We start from the raw sequence: 20,256 nt of genomic DNA, 5'->3' as shown, positions 1-20,256 counted from the left end.
CCCCTTGACAGCCAATAAGAATTCCCACTCTTGAGCGGGCGCGAGGGATTCTCAGGAGAGCCAATCATCATGCGTTTCCACAATTGGACCAGCCAATCCTCGGGCAAGACTACAACACCCAGAAGGGTTGGCGGCACAGATCACGTGTTTTTGTGGGTGTGTAAACTGAGCAAGTTCCCTTAGCTCGTTTTCATCCGTTGGTAGCCGCTTTCCCGCATGCGTATTGGGGAGCAGGAAGCTCGGAGTAGATGGTGAGTTGCACATTAGTGGCCTCCCTCTGGTTCCTGGGGTGTCGGAGATGGCCGCGGGGATCTGGGAGGAGCGGATTGGACTTTGCTGAAGTGGGGAGAGAGACTTTCCACTTTCCTGTACGGGTAGGGCCTCAAGGGACCTTATTGATCGTCACCCTCCGACGCCAGCGTTTGACTAATAGGGAAACTGAGGCCCAGAGACCGGGAGATCCGTGACTCGTTGTTAGAGCCGGGCCTTGAGACCCCAACTCCCGTCTGATTCGGGCTGTGCTGTGGCCAGGGTGGAAAGCGAGCCAGATCTGGGGTCAGGGAACCTGACTGGGGGGGTCTGCCTTTCAGCAAATGTGTGACCTTGGTCCCTTCGCCCCTATAGACCTCAGTTTTCTCAACTGTAAAATGAAGTGAACAGTAGTTGTCTTTCTCTACAGGGTTGTGAGACTCAAGTGATTAACGTACCATGCAATTTGTATATATTTGTCATTGAACTGGGGATCTCCCAGTGCAGAAACTCCTTCCACCAACACAGGCCTGCAGCAGTTTTGTATTTTATTTTGTTTGTTTGTTGATTTTGGCAGGGCAATAGGGGTTAAGTGACTTGCCCAGGGTCACACAGCTAGTATGTGTCAAGTGTCTGAAGTCAGATTTGAACTCAGGTCCTCCTGAATCCAGGACCGGTGCTTTATCCACTGCACCACCTGGCTGCCCCTTTGTGTTTTATTTTGACTGTCTAAGTTGCCTGTGTCACTGAGGTTATAAAAGTCAGCTCTTAGTATCTTAGGGCCTTGACCACTTGACTTCCATCCAGGCTTCCTGACTTGCTTATCTCCATCTCCAGGGCTATTGAGTTTTCCTTAACCCTCTTCTTAAGGATTCTATTAGGATAGGAAGGACACAGAAACACTTTGGGAGATGTTTTTCAATTCGCATAGCTTGTCCCCTACCTAGAAAATTTGGGGAAAGGTACTCCCGGTATGCTGAGAATAAACTTCTCCCACACAGGTGCACACAGTTCAAAATATTACAGAGAAAAGTTTTATTAAAAGAAGAAAACACAATAGTTACACTTTCCTGAGTACCCATCACTCCTGGAAATGTATGTAAGTCGTTAGTCACGGCCCCAGGTATGAGAATTCTTAGGTAGAGGCTTCTTGCCAGATCCTTTCAGGACAGAGAAATGACACGTAGTGGTTTAGCTGTCCCTTCCCGAGTTCTTTTTTAACTTCAAGGTTTATAGGCATTTCCATATTTGCATAAATGCAAATCATTGGTAAACATGTTAAAACAACCTGGGGCCAAGGACAGAAGGCTGTGACCTTATAAGATGACATCAAGCCTTGAATGAGTACTCTAGGTCTGGCCATGAATTCACCCAGATCTCAATCTATCTGGCTATATACCATCATTTGACTCATTTCTCCTAATTGCCCAAAAGGACTGTATAAGAGAAATGCTTTGCTGTAAATCTAAGTAGACTATATCTCCAGCACTCCCCTAATATGGCTCTGAGCCCAAATCAGTAGACTCGCTCGCTCATCATTACTCTCATGTCCATTCTTGGATGTCGTATATGTCTTGGATCTCAAGCAGCACAGTACCAACTGTGGACCACATGAGGTTCCCGAAGGGAAGCAGATTGTGAGCTTGTTACTCTCTACCTGGAGATAAAGTAGCAGACATGCATTGCACAGGGAAAGGAGGGGAGGTAGCCAGACTGCCTGCAGCCTGAACCTTTCCAGAACTTTCAGATCTTTACCTGTAATCTTCATCCCCATTCTTACACCTTGAAATGAACTCAGAAGTGTTTGGCCACACGTTTGAGCATGGCATACTGGCACTTCAGGTTCTGCCAAGCTGGCCTAAATACCTCTTGTACTGAGGCAGTGTTCTTAGTGCTTATCCTCTCCGAGCTCATCTCCAGCTGAGCTTCTGGATGCATGCCAATACCAAGGCTAGGACAAAGGGACCTGGAGAGCAGGAGGAAAGGAAATCCAGGCTTGTTACTGGAATGCATCAGCTGCCATTTGGGCTCCATAAAATCCGTTCTGTACCAGTTCTATAGATTGTTCTAGATTCGGGCATTAAAAGTCGGCCAGAGGGGCAGCCAGGTTAGCCCAGTGGATAAAGCACCAGCCCTGGATTCAGGAGGACCTGAGTTCAAATCCGGCCTCAGAGAGTTGACACTTACTAGCTATGTGACCTTGGGCAAGTCACTTAACCCTCATTGCCCTGCCCCCCCCCCAAAAAAAAGTCAGCCAGGAAAGTTCTCATAGCATTTGATTTATAGACATTGGATAGCACTGATTGTTTTTGTGCACCTAGCATGGAGTATCCTCTTAGGCAATAAAACGTTCTGTTCATAAGTTCCAGTTTCTGCCACTTGATTAATAGTTGTTTGACTTACAGTCAGCTAGATGCAATTCTCTGGCAAGCATATCCTGGGGATATTAATAACATCTACCTCATCAGGTTCTTGTTAGGATCAAATGAGATAAGTGCCAAGCACTTTGCAAGCTGTAAAGCACTTAATATTAGCTATTATTATTATAGTCCTGAATATGAAGTTTCCTCATCACTTTTCACTAGTTTATTATAATTATAATATCTTTTTTTACTGGGTTTCCTGCCTCTAGGTTCTTCTCTAAACCACCTTATGTTGTGTTTCTTAGGTGATCTTCCTAATGGTCTGTCTGATTCTATCAATCTTGCTCAAAAACCTTTCTTTGACTCTTTCTTGTTTACTAAGGAGAGTATCCAGATTCTCGAATTAAAATTAGAAGTTAAAATTAGAGCTGACTCCAGCCTTCTGAAACTCCTCCTCTGAGCATGCTCTATATCCCTCTCCTCCTCCTCCTCTTCCTCCCAAGACTAGACTACTCTGTATCCTCCAGGATCATTTTGCCCTTTGCCATCGCCTTGCTCCTGCCAACCCAGTTCCTCAAACGGATCCTCCTTTCCCCAATCTGTTGCCTAACTTTGGGTATCACATTTCCCATGATGCTTTCCTTCATGCCTCTTCTGTCCAGGACAAAGTGGTGAAACCTGCACCATTCAGCTTGACAGGGTTCTCAACCTCAGAGGTGACCTTGGGTTTTTTGGTGAGTTCTATCCGGAATATAGACTAAGCTTAGATCTAAGACTATTTGTTTGCATTTCTACTTTCCTATCTCTCTAATCAACATCACCTTGTAATTCCCAAACAATAAAAGCCCTAACTAAAGGTCAGAGGCTTCTTCCACTTACTGGTCTGGGAGATAAATAAGGGAAAGGCTAAAGGGAAGTTTAATGCTCTTGTATCCACTTTTAAATCTCACAGTGGTCTCTGCCTCCTTACATTTCTCATAGCATTTTGCCTGGGTATCCCCCCCCCCCCAATTTGTACTTATCTAACCCTTTGTTTGTTTGTTTTTTCGGGGCAGTGGAGGTTAAGTGACTTGCCCAGGGTGACACAGCTAGTAAGTGTCAAGTGTCTGAGGCCGGATTTGAACTCAGGTCCTCCTGAATCCAGGGCCAGTGCTTTATCCACTGAGCCCCCTAGCTGCCCCCCCTAACTATTATTTCTAATTATCTGGATCCCTTCTTTCCCCAAATAGATTGTAAGCTCCTTGAGAGCAGTGCCTGATTTGTATCTATCTTTTTATACTTAGCCCAGTGTCTTGCATGTAATAGATGCTTAATAATTGTGTGTTGAATTGAATGCTTCAGTAGTTTAGGCTTCCTAACAATTGATTGCTTTTAGATACAGAAAAGATGTCCCCAAGGGAGCCTTTGCCAGCTTTGCAGGAGGCTCTGAAGAAGGTTTTCCATGCAGTAGAGCACCAGAACAGGCTCTGGAGGACTGCTCTGAGTGACTGTTCACCTCTCCTGACCTCCCTTGGCAACCTGGCTGAGCAGCTACAGGCCAGTCAGAATGTGCAGTTGGAGGAGACCCCGCTTCGGGCTTTCCCTGACCTGAAAGATCGCCTGAGACGAAAACTGCTGGCTGCTGGTGACTCCATCTTGGACCAACTGGGAGAGAAGCTGTAAGAGATGCCATGCCATGTCTCTTGTGCAGGAAAAGAGTTTGACATTTGGTATTTGTAAGCAGGCAGTTTGAGCTCTAACCAGGGGAGCTTTTTCCTTATAGCTTAATAGCATTGAGTTTCGAGATTTGTATCATGTGTTCTTCCTTTCCTCCTGTTCTCCAGGCCCCTTTGTCCTAGAACTTGGTGGCCCAAAGCACAAGGCTTAATGTGGTGGAAAGAACACGGGATTTAGAGTCAACACCTGAGTTGGAACCCCAGCTTTGCCACTTACTAGCAGTGTGGTGATGGACAGATCTCTTCATTTCTCTGGACCTCAGTTTCCTCATCTGTAAAATGAAGGGGTTGGACTAGGCGATCTCTTAGCACCCTTTCAGTTCTTTTTGTTTGTTTGTTTGGTGAGGCAATTGGGGTTAAGTGACTTGCCCAGGATCACACAGCTAGTAAGTGTTAAGTGTCTGAGACTGGATTTGAACTCAGGTCCTCCTGAATCTAGGGCCGGTGCTCTATCCACTGCACCACCTAGCTACCCAGCCCTTTCATTTCTAAAGCTATGATACATTTTAAGACAAACATTTGTTAGAAAGTCCCAAGTTTGGAAGGACTTTTTAGGAAGGGGGAAGCAATTGAGGTTAAGTGACTTTTCCAGGATCACACGGCTAGCAAGTGTCTGAGGCTAGATTTGAACCTGGGTTTTCCTGACTCCAGGACCAGTGCTCTATTCACTGCACTGCCTAGTCCATGAAATTCTTAATATTTATCATAGACTCTTTGAATTGGAAGAAACCTTGGAGGTCATTTAGAATCAACTCTGCTCGGAGACATCGTGTGATGGGGGATATCCCAGAGGCTACCCATTCTACTGACCAGTCCTCACAACTAGAGAGTTTTGCCTTTGAACTGAAATTTGCCCTTATCACCTCTAGTTCTGCCCTTGAGGGCTAAACAGAACAAGTGTGATCCCCTCAGATCATTGAAGTCAGTGATCTCCCTGTCTCCTTCCTCACAAATACCACCAAATCTTCTCCATGTTAAGTCTAACTTCAGCTGGTCTTGATGCGACATGATTTCTAGTTACCTCACCCTCTAGCTTGCCCTCTTGACATATGACCAGAAATAATGGGATACACTTCTCACTACTAATTAATTGCTTTTCTTTACTTCCAGTTGGTATCTGGCTTGCCGAAAGTATGCTATACATCTTTCCAGTGCTGTTTATCACCATTGTCTTTTCCTGCAGAGCCAGCCTCCTCCAGGTGCGAGATACAGTCAGCAGCCACGTGGAACAAGTGTTTCAGTTGTATGAACAGAAAGCAGATGAACTAGGCCTTGATGTAGTCTTGCAGCCTTCCGCAGTTAGCCCCTCATTGGCTGATATGTTGGCATGGTTACAGGACATTGACAGACACTACCGAAATGCGTATCCTTCACACAAATCTCACTGGGGAGGATGGAAGGCTCTTCAGCCTTCAGCTCACAAATAATTTGGAGGGGGGGGACGGGGCACACAATCACAGGATTTCAGAGTGGAAATGGACTTCGGCAGTTACCTAATCTAATCCAGACTGGAAAAAGAATCTCTGGAAATCTGATAGTCCTCCTATTTTTACCTGGAGACCTCCAGTGAGAGGAAACCCACTTCCTCTCTGAGACATCCCATTTCACGTTGGGGCACTTTTAATTGTCTTTCCTGACATCAGGCCTTCTAGGGCTAAGCACAAGTAGAATTCCATCTTCCTTTCAGATATTTGAAGACTGTCGCCACATCCTTCCTACCTCTTTCCCCCCCAGTCTTCTCTTCTTCAGGTTGTACTTTCCTAATTCTTTCAGTTAAGCCTTACATGGCATAAACTTGAGGCCCCTCTCCACACTGCTTACTGTCCTTTGGAAGCTCTCCAACTTACGTCCTCCTTAAAACATGGTGTCCAGAACCAAATGATTCTCTAGACATGTTCTGATCTATTACCTCTTTGGTTCTAGAAGAAGCAATGCTTTTGCCTTGCTTGATGTAGCCCATGACTGCACTTGGTCTCTTCACTGCCAGATTACACTGCAAAACATTAAGTTTGCAGTCCACTAGAGAGCCCAGATGTTTTTTAGACAAACTGCTGTCTACCTATGCCTTCCCCATCCTATACTTGAGAAAATACTTTTTTTTACTTAAATGTAAATCTTTGAGGGGCAGCTAGGTGGCGCAGTGGATAGAGCACCGGCCCTGGAGTCAGGAGTACCTGAGTTCAAATCCGGCCTCAGACACTTAACACTTAATAGCTGTGTGACCCTGGGCAAGTCAATTAACCCCAATTGCCTCACTTAATAAATAAATAAATGAATGAATGAATGAATGAATGAATGAATGAATGAATGAATGTAAATCTTTGTTTATTTCCTTTAAATTTCACCTCATTAGTTTTTTGTTTTTTTGTTGGGTTTTTTTGGTGGGGCAGTGAGGGTTAAGTGACTTGCCCAGGGTCACATAGCTAGTAAGTATCAAGTGTCTGAGGCTGGATTTGAACTCAGGTCCTCCTAAATCCAGGGCCGGCACCTCATCCACTGTGCCACCCAGCTGTCCCCTCACCTCATTAGATTTAGCCCGCTGTTCTTATGACCACATTGGTCCTTGATTCTGTCAGTTGGTGTTAGCTATCCCTCCCAGCTATCAATCATCTGCAGGTTTGATATGGGCGCCATCTTTTTTTCCTACATGAGTCATTGATAACAATGTCAAACAACCCAGATCCCTGGAGCATTCCTCTGGAGACCTTCCAAGCTGACAGTGAATGAATGATTAATGACTCTTCTCTGAATCCATCTCTTCAACTACATCTGAATATTTAACTAGACTAATATTTAACCCATATCTCTTTATCTTTTTCACAAGAATATGGTGAGATTTATCACATCTGTTGCTAAAATCCAGACTAACTTGTTTATGGCCTGCCACTGATTTATCAGTTTCTAGTTGATCAGAAAAGAGATAAGGTTAATGCTAAAATCCAAGAAAACTGTTAGCTCCAGCCCCGAATCTCTGATGGGCTGGTTTTAAGCCAAAAAAGAAGATACAGTCAGTCTGGCCTGATCTATGCTTAAAGGAGTTCTTCAGGTTTGTTGTAAGTTCTCCCTTGTTTAGATTTTTGCCATCCATTTATTTAATAAGATCTTTTAATAAGCTGTTAGTAAAAAAAATATAAAATTTTTCCAGGAATCGGAGTGAAGCTTGACAGCCTACATCTTGCAGCCTCCATTCTTTTCTCTTTCTTGAAAAATCAACAAAAAACAAAACAAAATAAACAAAAGCAAAGAAAATTAAGACACTTAGCCTTCCCTAGGCCTAGGATATACCTACTGTTCTCTTTCACCTTTCCTGGATCACCAGTGGTGGTTCATTCATCATGTCTACCATAGATGTAGTTCATCTCAGCACCTAGACCCTATCCCAAAATATCTTCAAAGATATCGACATATCTTTGTCATCAACTCCCTCTTATCCATGTTTGTTCTGTCCTTGCCAGTCCAAAGGTCATTCTTCTTGACAGAGAAAACAAACAGAAAAGCATCTGGCAACTTTTGTCATCAATTATCCTCTTATTCACCTGGAACAATGGTCTTATCCATCAGGGATGCTTTTTTTTTCCTAGTAGAGCGGATAGGATAAAAGAGTCTATTGGTGGTATCAGCTTTCTTCTCTTGGTGTTCTCTTTGGGTGAAATGTAAAGACATTTCTTCTTTTACTTTGTCAATTTACATTTGATGTCAGGAGTTAAGTGTCTACAATGTCCTAGGGACATTGTAAGGTGTTGATTACAGTACCATCATATATTTATTCTTCTGCACCATCCAGAAGTATTAGCTATTTCTCATCTTTCTCCCATTCAGAATTAAACTTCTTGACAATCAGTATACACACCCAGTAGTTCCACTATTGTCACTATTCATTCTCCCCCTACATCTTTGCAGTATAGTTTCTTCCCATGTTAATCTACCATAATGCTCTAAGAGGTCACCAAGAGCACCAAGCCTTTCTTGTCTCTCATCCTTTTTGACCTCTAGTGTTTGCTAGTGTTGACCACTCTTTTCTTCTGGATCATATCTGTTCCTATTGCTTCAGAGACACCACACCTTCCTGCAGTTCCTGTGTCTCTAACCACTCCCTCTGTCTCTTTTACATCTTTCTAATCCTTTAAGATGAATGCTTTGTCCCAAAGTCTGTCTTTGAACCTCTTCTTTTTTCCCTTAGTGATTTATTCTACCTCCTCTACTTCATCTGTAACTCTGCTTGGGCCTGGGTCTCCTTCAGCCTTGACCTCTCACCTGAGTGACAGACTCACTGGCTATAAGATAATCTCCTACATCCCATCAGCACCTTCGACATATCCACAAAAATCATCCCCTCTTCCCTGCTTCCTCTGTTTTTCTTGATGGCACTCCTGTCTTTCTAGTCCCCCAGACTCAAATTCTTGGAGTCATTTTTTAAAAATAAGAATATTTTATTATTTTCCAGTTACATGTAAGGATAGTTTTCAACGTTTGTTTTCATAGGATTTTTAGTTCCAAATTTTTCTTCCACCCTTCCTTCCCTTCCTCTTCCCCACAATGGAAAGCAATATGATATGGGTTATATATGTACAATCACATTAAACATTTCTGCATTGGTCATATTGTGAAAGAAGAATCAGAGCACAAGGGGAAAACCTCAAAAAAGAAGGGAAAAAAAAACCAGCCCAAAAGTAGAGACAGTATGGTTCAATCTGCATTCATAATCCACAGTTCTTTTTTCTGAATGTTGAGAACATTTTCTATCATGAGTTCTTTGAAGTTGTTTTGGATCATTGCACTGCTGAGAAGAGCCAAGTCTATCACATTTGTTCATGACACAATGTTGCTGTTACTGTGTACAATGTTCTCCTGGTTCTGCTCCACTCAGTCAGCATCAGTTCATGTAAGTCCTTCCAGGTTTCTCTGAAATCTGCCTGCTCATCATTTCTTACAGAACAATAGTACTCCATTACGTTCATATACCACAATTTATTCAGCCATTCCCCAATTGATGGACATTTTCTTGATTTCCAATACTTTGCCACTACAAAGAGAGTGGCTAGAAATATTTTTGTACATGAGGGTCCTTTTCCCTCTTCTGTGATTTCTTTGGGATACAGTGGTACTGCTGGGTCAAAGGGTATGAACAGTCCCATAGCCCCTTGGGCATAGTTCCAAATTGCTCTCCAGAATGGTTGGATCAGTTCACAGGTCCACCAACAATGCATTAGTGTTCCAATTTTTCCACAGCTTCTCTTGGAGTCATTTTTGACTTCTCTCTTCTTCTCTCACTTCCCCACATTCAAGAATTTGATGCCTGAAATGCCTCTCACCTCCTCACTTCTGCCTCTTGGACTCTTTAGCTTCCTTTGTGGCTTAACTCAGGTAGCACATTCATCCTTCCCCCTTCTCCCTACCACACCCACTCCAACCACTGGAAACCTTTTGTGATCCCCTAACTGGTTGTGCTCTCTTTCTCTCATGTCAAATTTTGTTTTATTTATCCATTTAAATGTTGTATTTAAGTCCCTTGAGGTCAGTGATTGTTTTTGAGTTCCTTGAGGTCAGATTGTTTTTCATTTTGTCACTGTATACCCATGCACTGTGCTTTGCACATAGTAGGTGTTTAGTAAATGCTTGTTGAATGAATGCATAATTCATTCCTATCAGTGCTACTTCAGAAACATCATCTTAAATTCTAGTGCTTCTCTTCTTGTTGTTATCAGGGAGACCATTACCACCTGTCTAGACTATTGTAATGGCTCTTTCTCCTTCCACTCTCTTATCCTTCAATTCTTCATCCCCAGCCAGACTAATTTTCCTTATATGTTGATGTAGTCCTTTGCTCAAAATCCTTTGGTGTTTCCCTATTGACTGCCAAGTGAAATAACGTTTCTTGATGTTCAAGGCCCTCCCTAATATGGAGCATAATATTTTTTTCTAGTTTTATCTCTTACTACTTCCAGCTATGTATGTTGTTGCAGTCAAGATAACCTATTCTCTGCCATCATACATGGCTGCTTTTGTGCCTTTGTTCCCACTTCTCCCTATCACTGCAATACCCCCCTCAGTCCTGCCCTCCCCTCAGCTTGACCTATTGAAATCCCACCTATCCTTTTGTTATGGGAGTATTATGGACCCCGGTTACCCCAGAAGTTGTCTGGGGAGGTCAAGAAACTTTTTCCTTGAAACCCCAGGAGTTTTCCCTTGAGATCAAGGAACCTTCTCCTTGGGCTCAACCAAAGGACAGACACACCCAAAAGAGAGAAGCAGCACCATATCGAACTGAGCTAGCCCAAGGACCACCACCCTGCATTCCAGTCCTCATCCCCTCAATGAGGTCATCCTATTAGGTGTGACTGTACCAGGAGGGGACAAAGAAACTGCCTGCCAGCAGACTGCTTGCTACCCACTAGGACAGAGTTACTGCTCATCACCAGATTGTCCACGACCCATCATCAAACTACCCCAACCCACTGCCAGACAACTTCCAACCTATCACCATATCCCTATAAAAGGGCACTCCCCAGGCTAGTCGGGGAGGAAGGTGTTTTAAACCTTCCTCTCAGCCAGTTTCTCTTGTACCCCAATAAACCTGTTCTTTTATTCCTAACCAGGATTTGCGCAGAGTATAATTCTTTACAGAGAAATCCTAAGGACCCATATGCTTTCCCCCACATCACTTTAAAGCACTGTTCAGAAGCTTTCCCTTTTCCTCACTCTGACCACTAACCTTTCCTTCCTTGCTGTTACCAGCAGCACTGTTTGCACCTATCTTGTGTATTGGGTTTTTACAGTAGTTACCCATTTATGTGTCAATCCCCCCATTTGATTGGGAGCTACATGAAGGCAGGAATTGTGTTTCAGATGATTCTTGATATCTTAGCACGGTGCATAGCACTCTGCATGTAGAAGGCACTTCAGTATTTGTTAACATGAAGCATGTTTGTTTTGTTTTTTGTTTTTTGTTTTTGTTTTTTTGTGAGGCAATTGGGGTTAATTGCCCCTAAATATGCTTCATGTTGGGGCAGCTAGGTGGCACAGTGGATAGAGCACCGGCCCTGGATTCAGGAGGACCTGAGTTCAAATCCGGCCTCAGACACTTAACACTAGCTGTGTGACCCTGGGCAAGTCACTTAACCCTCATTGCCCTGCCCCCCCCCAAATTAAATTAAATTAAGCATGTTTATCTCACTCTTTGGAGTCCTTAACTTCTATTAAGGTACCTGGAAAGGAAGTACCTTCTCTCCCAGATCCAGTGGGGAAATTTGCCAAACATCCAAACTTTGCTACAAGCCTGGAATCAGATTTCAGAGAATGACCAAGACCTAGTACCAGGTATTTATTCCCATTTAGAACTTCAGGTACTTCTCTCCCTCTACTTACACACACACACACACACACACACACACACACACACACACACACACTTCCTGCTTTGGGGGTCACTAAAGAGAAGGGTTAACATTTGCTTTGCATCTGCAGGATACCTAATATGTATGGTCACACACAGTGGACATCACACATGGGCTCTTGACTGCATATCTAGGAGAGTGCCATGCTCGGTCAAAGCCTGATCCTTTTTCTAATTCTCTTGATGTCACCAACTTTCTCCTAGTTACCACTAGGTTTGACACATCGGTTGCTTTTCACATGACTTTTTCCCTTATTTCCCTCATATCCAAGTTCTCTTAATCCTAGCTTTTCAATGTGTCCCGTAACAATCCCCTCTTTTCTGTTCCTTCTGATATTATCTGTTCAGTGCCCCATAGTCTCTTATTTGAATTACTGCAACAGCTTCAACAGTAGTGGTTGTTCTTGCCTCCAGCCTTTCCCCTTCCAATCCTTCCTTAGTACTGCTCACAGAATAGACGTTCTAATGTACAGGTCTAATCACATCACTCCCTTCCTCTAAAGCCTTGAGTGGTTCCCCTTTGCCTCCAGGAATTGGAGGCTGAATTCTTTATTCACACAGCCAGTATTAAAGCAACAATGGTCAAGTTATTTCATCTATATAATGGGGATAAAAATACCTCTACCTGGGGGGTAGCTAGATGGTGCAGTGGACAGAGCACCGGCCTTGGATTCAGGAGGACCTGAGTTCAAATCCAGCCTCAGACACTTAACACTTACTAGCTGTGTGACCCTGGGCAAGTCACTTAACCCCAGTTGCCTCACCAAAAAAGGGGGGGGGGGGGAAGAAATACCTCTAGCTGTGTGCCTACTCTATTGTGAGTTTCATATGAGATTGTGTGTGTAAAGTGCTTTTTTTGCATACTGCCTAAATGTCAACTGTTGTCAGTCGGGCTTGTGGAAATCCATAATTGCTGGTCTAGGGGGCCTAGGGTGCAGAATACTTCCCCAAGAATTTTAATTATAATACTGAGGAAATTCAGGTGCAAGCACATAGTACTCAAAAGTACATTTATTTTTAGTTAAAATATTACTAGGATCAAATTTATTTTGAAGCAACCATTAATCTTATTGGATTGCATGAAGCATCAGAGTTCCCTAGAACACATTTTGGGAAGTGCTTATTGAAGGCCCTCCATAGTTTAGCTACAAACGACCTTTTTAGTCTTCTGTTACTCCCCTTTACATATTCAGCACTCTGCCCAAACCAAGCTCCAGTACTCACTTTGTTAGGGGTCATCGTCCTGTCCCCTCCCTCCTACTTTTGCTCATGCTGTTCCCCATATGTAGAATCCTAGTTCAGGTGTCAGCTTTTTGTTGAAGTTGTCTGTAATTCCTCTACCTCCTCTTCCCTCTTCTGCTCCTCTCTGCCAGTTTTCAGTGACCTCTCCCTCTTTTAACCTGTTATATATTTTGTACATCTTAGGTATTGATCACATTCTAAGTTATATGTTATATTGTTTTATATTTTTTTGTTCCTTTTTTAAAAATTTAATTTAGTTTTTTGTTACAATTTAAGTTTCAAACTGACTTCTTCCCTCCCTCCCCACTCCACACTAGAGAAGGACACCAAATTTGACACAGATTTAGAAATATGTAAGACCATACCATGCATACTTCTATTTATTCGTTCTTTCTCTGGAGAGAGATAGCATCTTCCTTCATAGGTCCTTTGTAGTTGATTCTGAATATGTATAATACTCAGAATAATCTGATTATTCACAATAATTCTTCAAACAATATTGTTGTTACTGTATACAATGTTCTCTTGGTTCTGGTTATTTCACTTTTCATTATTTCTTGTAAGTCTTTCCATCTTTTTCTAAAGTCAACCAGCTTGTCATTTGTTACCACACAATAGTATTCTATCACAATTCTATACCACAACTTGTTTAGCCATTCCCCAATTGATGGGCATCCCTTCAATTTCCAGTTCTTTGCCACCACAAAGAGAGCTGCTGTAAATATTTTAGAATATATAAGTTTTAGGGGCAGCTAGGTGGCGCAGTGGATACAGCACCGGCCCTGGAGTTAGGAGTACCTGAGTTCAAATCCGACCTCAGACACTTAAGACTTACTAGCTGTGTGACCCTGGGCAAGTCACTTAACCCCAATTGCCTCACTTAAAAAAAAAAAAAGAATATATAGGTTTTTTTCCTTTTTCCTTGATCATCTTGGGAAACATATCTAATAGTAGTATTGCCGGGTCAAAGGGTATACACAGTTATATAACTCTTAGGGCATAATTCTAGATTGCTCTCCAAAAAGTAGATCAGCTCATAGTTCCACCAGTAGTGTATTAATGTCCTGATTTTTCCACATGCCCTCCAACATTTGTCATTTATCATTCTGTCATTTTAGCCAATCTGATCCGTGTGAGATGATACCTCAAAGTTGTTTTAATTTGTATTTCTCTAATCAATACTGCTTTAGAGAGTTTTTCATATGACTAGTTTTGATTTCTTCTTCAAAAAAAACCTGTTGTTTTTTTTTCCAATATCCTTTGACAGTTTATCAATTGGGGAATGACTCATATTCTTACAAATTTAACAAAGTTCTCTTTATATTTGAGATGTGAGATTGCTATCTGAGAAATTGTCTATAATTTGTTCTTTTCGTGTATTAGATCATAAGCTCCTTTGGGGATAAGGACTATGTTTTATTTGTATCCCTGGGGCCAAGCACAGAGCTTAATTGTACAAATCAAGGATTTTCTCTCTTTCTTCCCCAGATATCCTGCTGAATGTATCTTTTTTCCTGGAGACTTAAGGAAGTTATGTTTCTGTCCACGGAACAGAGACCACAACTAAACTCCAGCTTTATTTCTCCTGCCACTTTAAAACAAATGTGGACATACTCTGGTGTTTGGAATGCAAATTTCTAGGACACAGTTATTTCATAGAGTTTTGGGGCTACATGTTTCTGAGCCCAAGGAATTTTTATTCTATATTGTGTCTACATGCAAACCAGTTCCTGGATCTTACCTGAGGTCCAGGAAGGAAAATCAGGTTGATATCCACAGAAGTAGTCAGGGCAGTGACTGAGGGTGTTGGAGGAACAGGAGTAAACACTGATGAGGGGAACTCTAATGAAGACAAGCAAAGAGAGTTAGCCAGTGCCATGCCATGTTTTTATCACCCAAAGTATTTGCTGTGCTTTTACTTTTGGAAGGATACATTTACTTTTATCAGAAATTTAAGGAAATGTGATGAACAGGTTCATCTAACCAAAGAAAAAAAATCATGTTTAAAACTACTCTTCCAAGGGTTCAGGAACAAAAATTAAAATGACAACTTGGTATTAGTGGGGTTCTCAAGAAATAAAGATCCTCATACTTTGTTAGTAGAATTGTAAACTGGTAAGTCCTTGTGGAACCGACTGGTGACATGCTCTAAGTTCTAGCAGTACTGTGTGTTAATGTTCGTACTCTTTGATCCAATAATTCCCTTTCCAGGGAACTTATCCTGAAAAGCATATCAAAAAGATGTCCCAACCATTGAAAAATTGTTCTGTTACTATAATCCAATCTTGTAATTCAGTGAAGAACTATACTATAAATAGGAAGCTGGTGAATCTGAAATAGGAAAAGACTGATATAAAATAATGAAAAGGGGAAAAACCGAATCTCGGTTGAGTCATGAGAATAAAGTAAGCTCTTGGTAAGCCGTCTTCCCCTTCATACTCTCTCCATGTGTAGAAATTGATCACAAGATTATTTCCATGGAGAAGTTTAGTATGCACACTATGAGTACATAAAAGATAATATATATGGAAATCTCGGGGTAGAGGAATGAAACAACTGGAGGAGATAGATGTTTGAACATTTAAATTGTTATAGAAATTTGTATATTGAAGTTCACTTTAAATTCATGCTTAATTGGTTTTGTTACTATTTGATAATGGCTGTGCCAAATTATTTAATTCTCCCCAAGTTGTTGTTTCCAAACTATGCCACAAGGGGGTGACAATATGGCATAAATCACTTCTGAATTAATTCTTTTTGAAGATGATTGGAGGTTCTTGAGCCCATTAGAACAAGAAGGAAACCGAGGGATCACCTAATCCAAACTCATCATTTGACAGAGGAAGGAGACAGAGTGAAGGGGAAGAGACTTGACCATGGTCATAGACTTTTTCAGTGGCGAGTGGAGAACCCCAAACCCTGGTCACTTGCTCCCAGACCAGACATTTTCCTCTTTCTCTGTAGCCCTTTGTCTAGTTGGGTAATAAGTACTTACTGATAGAGATCCCAGAGCAGGACATCTTCTGATTGATTGGTGGGAGGAGGGGAGAAGAGGAGCTTGTCTGCTAAGGTGGTCACTGATGATGTGAATAACCTAGTGCTTTTTGGTCTCTTTGCTCCTATCTTGGCCTGGTCTCCTAAGTCAGGGAAATTATGTTTTGAGTATAAAGCCTTCCAGTGAAGGACCTCTTCTGGTTCTCGCTTTTGTTTGGAATAAATAAATTGTTTTAATAGCTGGTGTTTTTGTGGTGATTTATAGTTACAAACCATTTGCATGTGCATTATCTCTATCATGCTCCATGGGGTTAGAATATTATTCCCAACTTACTCATGAGAAAACTGAGCCTCATAGGGGTTTGAAAAGGATTTGTTCAGAGTCACATGAGTGAATGGAGGCAACATAAAGTGGGAAAAGACTGTTTGAATCTTGGTTCTGCTACTATTAGCTATTTGTCATTGGACAAAGTTTGCACAAGATGATCTCTAAGATCTCTTCCAGTATTACATTTCTGTGACTCAAAATATTCTACACATCCAGTATACCATGTAGGTTGAAATAAAGTAGATCCTTAGCCCTCTTCCCCTTTAAACCCTCTCAATTTCTAGAAATTGACCACAAAATTCCCATTGAAAAGGTGAGGAAGTGCTTGTCCAAAGTGAATGAACCTATTTAGGTTATTGGGAGGAGCCAAGGTTAATGTGTTCAGTAGAGAAGGACCCATTCTTACCACCTGCCCAGTAGGCCATTTACATCCCTCCCTTTAGCCCTGTCCCAAGAAAAGAGAGCCAGATCTTCCCTGGGTTCTAAACCTATTTCCTTAATTGGCCCCTGGCATGATCAGGCCCTTGATCAGCAACGGCAGCAGTTTTGTCCGTTATCCTCCCATCTCACTCCTTTGCCAGGAGAGTTGGAATGAAGCAGGGCTGCCTGCCAGAACCTTACCCTTCTACCCTCTGTGCCAGGTGCAAAAAACAGAGCAAACAAGTGCTAGAGGAATTTCAGGGAGGTGACCCAATTCCTGCTCTCCCTCTCCCTCTCATTCCTAAAAGGCTCTGACTCATTGGCTCCTTGTTGATGGGCAGTAGATCTGTTGCTCTCTGAATTGACAGCACAGATGAGGCAAGGAGGCCTAAAGTATGGGGAAGACTCTTAGGAGTCTAACATTGAAAGGAACCATAGAAATTAGCTAGTTCCCTCGTTATTCAGAGTAGGAAACAGGCCCAGAGGTTGCCCAAGGCAACTGTTTAATAATTGGGTAATTTCAGTTTAAAATTAAAGAATTCGAAGTGCTGGAAGAGATCTGAGGAGTTACTGAGTCTAATCCCATGGCCAGCGTTTAAACTCTTCTGTAACAACCCTGGCAAGTTAGTAATACAGACTCTAAGAAGTTCTTAAATATTTTGTATGTATCAGGGACCCTGTGGACAGTCTGCAATGATGGGAAGCTCACTGTTTCAGTGCAGCCCTTTCCATAGCTCTGATAGAAAATTCATCTCTGCTGCCACTCCCCCAGATTCTCCTAGATTTGCCCTCTGGGGCCAAGCAGAATAGATCTAACTCTTCTTCCAGGGGCTTGCCCTCCATATAGCAAGGGGCAGTGACCTTGGCTCCCTAAGGGCTTTGTATGGACCACCTCCCACTGTGAAATTTTATGGTGGTCGATTTTACAGGTAACCTCAGAGCTTGGAGCAACAAGAAGTTTCTTCTGTTTGGCTAGCTTTTTGGTACTTTGTCATGTGAAGATAAAAAAAGGTGGCCTTGGGAAGGATGGTTGGCTAGATCATTGCATAATGTTGCTGTTACTGTGTACAATGTCCTGGTTCTGCTCACTTCTCTCAGCATCAATTCATGTATGTCTTTCCAGGTTTTTCCCAAAGCCACCTACTCATCATTTCTTACCACACAATAGTATTCCATTACATTCACAAACCACAACTTGTTCAGCCATTCCCCAATGGATGGGCATCCCCTCAATGTCCAATTCTTTGCCAGGATGGTTGGCTAGAGCAAAGGTAGCTTCTTGGGAAGAAAGTACTCATGGTCCCCTTGCTATTCATCTATCTCTACTTAGCTCCTTTTTCCACACTCGGGGCACTTCTGCTCACCTTCAATTTTGGGAAACGCCTGCCTATTTGTAGGGAAGCAGCAAGGTATGGTGAAAAGAATGAACAGTGGTCCTGGAGTCAAGAGGACCTGAGTTTAAATCTCACCTCAGACACTTACTAGCTGTGTGACCCTGGGCAAGTCACTTAACTGCAGTTGCCTTAAACATCTGGGGCCATCGCTGGTCATCCTGATAACTTATCTTGCCATTGGACCCAGATGGCTCTGGAGGAGAGAGTGATGTTGGTGACCTTGCACAGCCCTCCCTCATTTAAATCCAATTAAGTGCAGGTCATGACATCACCCTGATGCTATGGTCCTCTTTGAGAATGAAAGACAAACAACAACAGCATTATTAACATTGTAGGGAAGCACCAAGGTATAGACAGTCAGCAAAATGATAAATTGAGCCTGATTTTGTAGCATTTGCCAATTTCTGAGGTGTCAATACACTGAAAATTTAACAATTGACTCAGCCATTTGAAGCTGATTCCAGCACACCCCTAATTGTAGTCCAACCCATACCCGAAGAAGAATTCACTCTAGAACAATCCCCAAGAATTGTTCATCCAGCCTTTGCTTGAAGACACCTGGGTAGACATCTACCTTCTAAGACAGTCTGTTCCACTTTTGGAGAATTCTTTTCCATAGCAACTTGTTCCTCACGTTCAACCGAAATCTGGCCCTCTGCAACTTCTACCCATTGCTGTCCTCAGAGGACAAGCAGAACAAGTCTAATTATCTTTCTACATGACACCCCTTTCTGTACTTCCAGGATACATAGACTTGAGGTGTAGAAAAGACCAAGAGATCATCTCACTTAGAAGCTCTTGACCTTTTTTGTCCCATGGGCCCCTTAGGCAGTCTGGTGAAGCCTTGGGGCCCCTTCTCAGAATCATGTTCATAAAAGTTCATAAAAGACATAAGATTACAAAGGGGACTAATTCTATTAAAAGTAAGTTATCGAGGCAGCTAGGTGGCGCAGTGGATAGAGCACTGGCCCTGGATTCAGGAGTACCTGAGTTCAAATCCGGCCTCAGACACTTAACACTTATTAGCTGTGTGACCCTGGGCAAGTCACTTAACCCCAATTGCCTCACTAAAAAAAAAAAGTAAGTTATCAATGTTTTTTTTTTTTAAATCAGTATATCTACCCCAGGTTAAGAGCTCTTGATTTAGCCTGTTACAGATGAAGAAACAGGGTCAGAGGTGAAGTAACTTGCTCAAGTTCACATACTTAATAGGTAGCCAAGCCAAGGTTTGAACCCCCAGGTTCTACTTAAAGACAGCTATCCTGCCTTCACCTTGATTCTTGCCTCCCACCCCCAAGTCTCCTCTTCTTCAGACTAAACACTCCAATTCCTTCAGCCAATACTTGTATGGCTTGATATTCCAGCATGTCACCATTCACGTAGGGAGCAGAGTACTCCAGATGTGATCTGACCAAGGCAGAGCCCAGCAGGACTGTCAGCTCCCTTTTCTGGGCCCTGTCTTTTGAGCCTTCCTCTATTCTTTTTGGGTCAACATGTTTCTGAAGTCTCGGGACCCTGATGCTGAGAGTAAAACACCACCCTGGGCAGTGGAGGAAATACAAGCATTAAGTAACTTCCTTTTCATGAGAAACTTCCAGTCTAGTCAGGGAGCTAAAACATCATACACAGACTACTAATAATTTGCATTTCTTTAGCACTTCCAAGTTGTATAACCCAGGAATCCTGAAAGATAAATGGTGTGAGGATCATCATCTCCATTTTACAGGTGCCCAGACTGAGGATTTGCCCAGCAAGTGCTCAAACTGGAACTCGGGACTTGTGAGTCCAAGTTGAACAGTCCTTTGGTTCTACCACACTGTCTTTGTCCCAAATACGGGTAAAAGCAAGTAATTGGCTTTGAGGTAGGAAGAGTGTGGGCAAGGAGCAGGTACCATTCTTTACATTCTCAAACTCAATGTGCAGAGTGGTTCATTTACAGCTAGGGCCCAGCCTAATAAACCCCCGCTACTCCAGCTAACATTTATAGGCAACAGCTGATTTTTATCAGCCAGTTTGTTCTTTCATATAAGCAGAGTTTTATGAGGGTCTTCTGAGCTGGCTTATAATGTGATGAAATGTCTGCAAAACTCTACCATAAATCCCGGGAAGCTGCCAAGGGCAGGATGTGATTTTGCAGGCACATTTTTCCCAGCTGGAA

The 20,256-nt window shown here is 42.5% G+C and overlaps 1 protein-coding gene across 3 annotated transcripts; it reads left to right on the top strand.

Annotated features, from left to right (window-relative positions):
- Positions 1 to 153: 153 nt before the first annotated feature.
- C3H1orf109 (chromosome 3 C1orf109 homolog) lies at positions 154 to 16,195 on the top strand. Of its 3 annotated transcripts, XM_043998742.1 has the most exons (6): positions 227 to 251; positions 3,275 to 3,346; positions 3,988 to 4,270; positions 5,511 to 5,690; positions 11,529 to 11,644; positions 14,451 to 16,195. In XM_043998742.1, the coding sequence occupies exons 3-6, from the start codon at positions 3,999 to 4,001 to the stop codon at positions 14,486 to 14,488; spliced, it is 606 nt and encodes a 201-aa protein (XP_043854677.1). In that variant the 5' UTR covers positions 227 to 251; positions 3,275 to 3,346; positions 3,988 to 3,998; the 3' UTR covers positions 14,489 to 16,195. The 3 variants fall into 3 exon arrangements, with proteins under 3 accessions (XP_043854678.1, XP_043854677.1, XP_043854679.1); XM_043998743.1 differs by lacking the exon at positions 3,275 to 3,346 and having other exon boundaries at positions 154 to 251; XM_043998744.1 differs by lacking the exons at positions 227 to 251; positions 3,275 to 3,346 and adding an exon at positions 252 to 374.
- The last annotated feature ends 4,061 nt before the right edge of the window (positions 16,196 to 20,256 follow it).

This window comes from Dromiciops gliroides, chromosome 3 (genome assembly GCF_019393635.1).
Source record: "Dromiciops gliroides isolate mDroGli1 chromosome 3, mDroGli1.pri, whole genome shotgun sequence".
Classification (NCBI taxonomy): domain Eukaryota; kingdom Metazoa; phylum Chordata; class Mammalia; order Microbiotheria; family Microbiotheriidae; genus Dromiciops; species Dromiciops gliroides.
The sequence above is the reverse complement of the archived record's forward strand: the minus strand, read 5'-3'. Positions and strand labels throughout refer to the sequence as shown.

Bases quoted from the DNA above. Each gene is read 5' to 3' on its own strand.
- C3H1orf109 (XM_043998743.1), top strand. From the start codon at position 3,999: ATGTCCCCAAGGGAGCCTTTGCCAGCTTTGCAGGAGGCTCTGAAGAAG. The intron at 5,691-11,528 runs GTATCCTTCACA...ACTTCTATTAAG, and splicing joins GACAGACACTACCGAAATGC to GTACCTGGAAAGGAAGTACC. The intron at 11,645-14,450 runs GTATTTATTCCC...TTTCTTCCCCAG, and splicing joins TGACCAAGACCTAGTACCAG to ATATCCTGCTGAATGTATCT.